The 3,610-nt window shown below is 40.8% G+C and overlaps 1 protein-coding gene across 3 annotated transcripts in view; it reads right to left on the bottom strand.

The window, feature by feature from the left end:
• The window catches only part of ABCF1 (ATP binding cassette subfamily F member 1), a 12,714-nt gene extending 12,161 nt beyond the window's left edge, over positions 1 to 553 (bottom strand). For 2 of the 3 annotated variants that reach the window (XM_025048037.1, XM_006913653.3), the window contains exon 1: positions 397 to 553. In XM_025048037.1, coding sequence (XP_024903805.1) covers positions 397 to 469 — 73 coding nt within the window. In that variant the 5' untranslated portion in view covers positions 470 to 553. The remainder of the gene's footprint in view (positions 1 to 396) is intronic. The other variant, XM_025048036.1, reaches the window with a different exon arrangement.
• Positions 554 to 3,610: the final 3,057 nt, after the last annotated feature.

Below are 3,610 nucleotides of genomic sequence, written 5' to 3'. Positions count from 1 at the left end.
AGTGGAAGGGATCGTGGCCTCCCGAGAGGTGTGTATTTATTTGTGCGAGGCGGCGGGGGGATGAGGTCCAAGCAGAGCTTACATATTTCTGTGGGATGTAGAATAGTGTGGTGCGGTAGATGTTCATAAGAAAAGACTTTCTCATTTCTCCCCACCTCTCCCTCGGTACCACATGCTCTTCCTCGTCTCTTGCCCAGTCCCACTTAAGCTCGTGCGCAACACCACACCACCTTTTTTGCCTCCACCCCAAACCCACTGCTGCCGGGGCAAACGTCCCCGCCCCATTGCACGCATGCGCAGTAACCCCACACGGCCCGGTCAACCTAGCGTCTGGCGACCCTCTCCTAAAACACGCGCACTCTCCTCTCTTGTTCCGTCCCTCCCCACGAGTCTCACCTGCGGGGCTTGTGCTCTCTCCATCCCCGATCCACTCGGGTTCAGGCGGCTGCTGCTTGGGTCCTTTCGGCATGGCGGTGGCAGTTATGGCTACTCAGGCAGAGCCGTGTGCTATTTCCGTTTCCGACAGCGTGGGACTCCGAATGGGGCGGGATCTCCACGCCGGCGCGGCCGGCCCCACCCGGCGCACGTGCGCGCCTTCCCTTCTCGGGGGCGTTCCTGTGGCCCGGTGCGGGCGTGGTCGGCAGTGACAGGGCGGGGTCGGAGTCTGCCTGCTCCAGGCTCCCAAGCAGAGCTTTAACGACCTTGTGGTGATCCCTGCTCCGTGACTCCGTGATGCCGCATGACTAATTTCTGATTACTACGGAGTGGAAGCATCCTTTTCTTTTTTTTAGTGGATGCTGCCTTCGACCAGCCCCTTACGTCTGCTTAGGGGCAGAAAGGGTCAGTCGGTGTACTTATGAAGAAGCCTTGTCAGTCTAGTGTTAATATATGTCTAGCCTAACAGAAATCACGGTGCGGTGAAGCTTAGATTTATTTATTATTATTTTTTTTTGCAAAAGCTTTATTGAGGTGTAATATACAATAAAATGCACATACATTACATTGACGGGCAAATGGCAAAGTATAGTCGTTGGTAAGTTTTAATACACACACACACACACACACACACACCCATTAAACCACCACCACAATCATGATTTGGGTTCACTTCTAATACTACCGTTTAATAGTAAGGGACCTATCAGCCCTATCAACTCTCATTCTATCCTTAAACTACAGTTGCTGAATGGCATGAATCCACCTTGCCAAGGGCCCACAGATTAGGGCCAGTTCTCTGTCCTTATCCTATTTAGTCTCCTAGCAGCATGTGATACAGATGGTCACTCCTTCCTTTTACTTCAGGAACAGTGCTCTCTCCAGATTGCCTTTCCATCTCAGTAGCTACTGCCTCTTCCCTCCTTTCCTGGCACCTCCTCCTGAAATCTAAATATTGGAGTTACTTGGGGCCCATTATTTGACACGCTTCTTTAAACTTATGACCTATGTCTCATGACTTTTAAATACCATCCATAACTGATGAAGATCCCCGAAAGTCTCTTGTTGGCCTCTACTTCTGCCCTAAGCTTCAGGCTCAGTAATCAAATTGCTTATTGGACATACTCTCTGAGATCTCTGATAAACATCTCAAATTAATATGTACAAAACTGAGCTCGTGTTTTTATTCCTCGAGCCTTTGTCTCTTCCACATTTCCTGACATCAAGAAATTGTACCACCAATTGCATATTGGTGTAGCCGCTATGGAAAACAGTATGGAGTTTCCTCAATAAATTAAAAATAGAAGTACCATATAACCCAGCAATTCCATTTCTGGGTATTTAACCAAAGAAATCCAAAACACTAATTTGACAAGATACATGCACCACTATGTTCATTGCAGCATTATTTACAATAGTCAAGATATGGAAGCAAGCTAAGTGCCCATCAGTAGATGAATGGATAAAGAAATTGTATACATATATAATAGAATATTACTCGGCCAGAAAAAAGATTGAAATCTTACCATTTGCAACAACAAAGACCTGGAAGACATTGTACTAAGTGAAATAAGTCAGAGAAAAACAAAGACCATATGAACTCACTTATACATAGAATCTAAAGAAAAAATAAACAAAACAGAAACAGACTCATAGATGCAGGGAACAGGCTGATGGTCACCAGATAGGAGGGGAATTAAGGGATGGGGTGATAAAGGTGAAGGAATTAAGAAGTACAAATTATTAGTTATGAAATAATCATGGAGATGTAAAGCATACCATAAGGAATATAGTCAACAATATGGTAATAACTATATACAGTGCCAGGTGGGTGCTAGTCAGAGGATCACTTTATAAATTATATAAATGTCTAAACACTATAGTATACACCTAAAACTAATGTAAAATAATATTGAATGTCAACCGTAACTGAAAAATCAAAAAAGTGGGAGGGAATGTAAAGGGTAAGAGGTTCAAATATGAAACAAAAAAGTCATGGGGATATGGTGTACAACATAGGGAATATAGTCAATAATATTGTGATAGCATTGTACAGTGTCAGATGGTTGCTAGATTTATCATGGTGATCACTTCTATAGGTATATAAATGTTGAATAACTATGGTATACACCTGAATCTAATAGAATATTGCATGTTAGCTATATTTTAATAAAAAAATTTAAAAACAAAGATAGAATGCAATAAGGTCAAAAGTTTCCAGTAAGGGAGGAGAAACTGCACTACCTGTAGAGGGAATATATCTCAACATAATAAAAGCCATATATGAAAAATTCACAGCTAATATCATACTCAGTGGAGAAAAGTTGAAAGCAGAGGACCTGAATAGATATTTCTCCAAAGAGGACATACAGATGACAAATAGACATATAAAGAGATGCTCTACATTACTAACCACTAGGGGAATTCAAATGAAAACCGCAAGGCGATATCACTTCATACCTGTCAGAATGGCTATCATTAATCAGTCAAAAAATAAGTTGGCAAGAATGTGGAGAAAAGGGAATCCTCATGCACTGTTGGTGGGATTGTAAATTGGTACAGCCACTATGAAAAACAATATGGAGTTTCCTCAAAAATTAAAAATAGAAACACCATATGACCCAGCAATTCCACTTCTGTGTATTTATCTGAAAAAATTCAAAACATTAATTCGAAAAGATATGTGCACCCTTATGTTCATTGCAGCATTATTTACAATAACCAAGATATGGAAGCAATCCAAGCATCCATCAATAGACAAATGGATAAAGACACACACACATATACAACAGAATATTACTTAGCCATAAAAATGATTGAAATCTTGCCATTTGTGACAACATGGATGAACCTAGAAAGTATTATGTTGAGTGAAATAAGTAGGACAGAGAAAGACAAATCCCATATGATTTCACTTACATGTGGAAACTAAAAAACAAATGAACAAACAAAACAAAACAGAAGCAAAGTCATAGATACACAGAACAAATTGATGGTTGCCAAAGAGGAAGGGATTACAAACTTCTAGTTATAAAAACACATGGGGATGTAAAGTACAGCATAGAGAATATAGTCGATATCATAATAACTATGTATGGTGACAGATGGTTATTATACTTATTGCAGTGATCACTTTGTAAGGTATGTAAATGTTAAATCACTATTTTGTACACCC

Source organism: Pteropus alecto, unplaced genomic scaffold (genome assembly GCF_000325575.1).
Source record: "Pteropus alecto unplaced genomic scaffold, ASM32557v1 scaffold555, whole genome shotgun sequence".
Lineage (NCBI taxonomy): Eukaryota > Metazoa > Chordata > Mammalia > Chiroptera > Pteropodidae > Pteropus > Pteropus alecto.
Note: the sequence above shows the minus strand (reverse complement) of the source record. Positions and strands in the feature narration are given on the sequence as shown.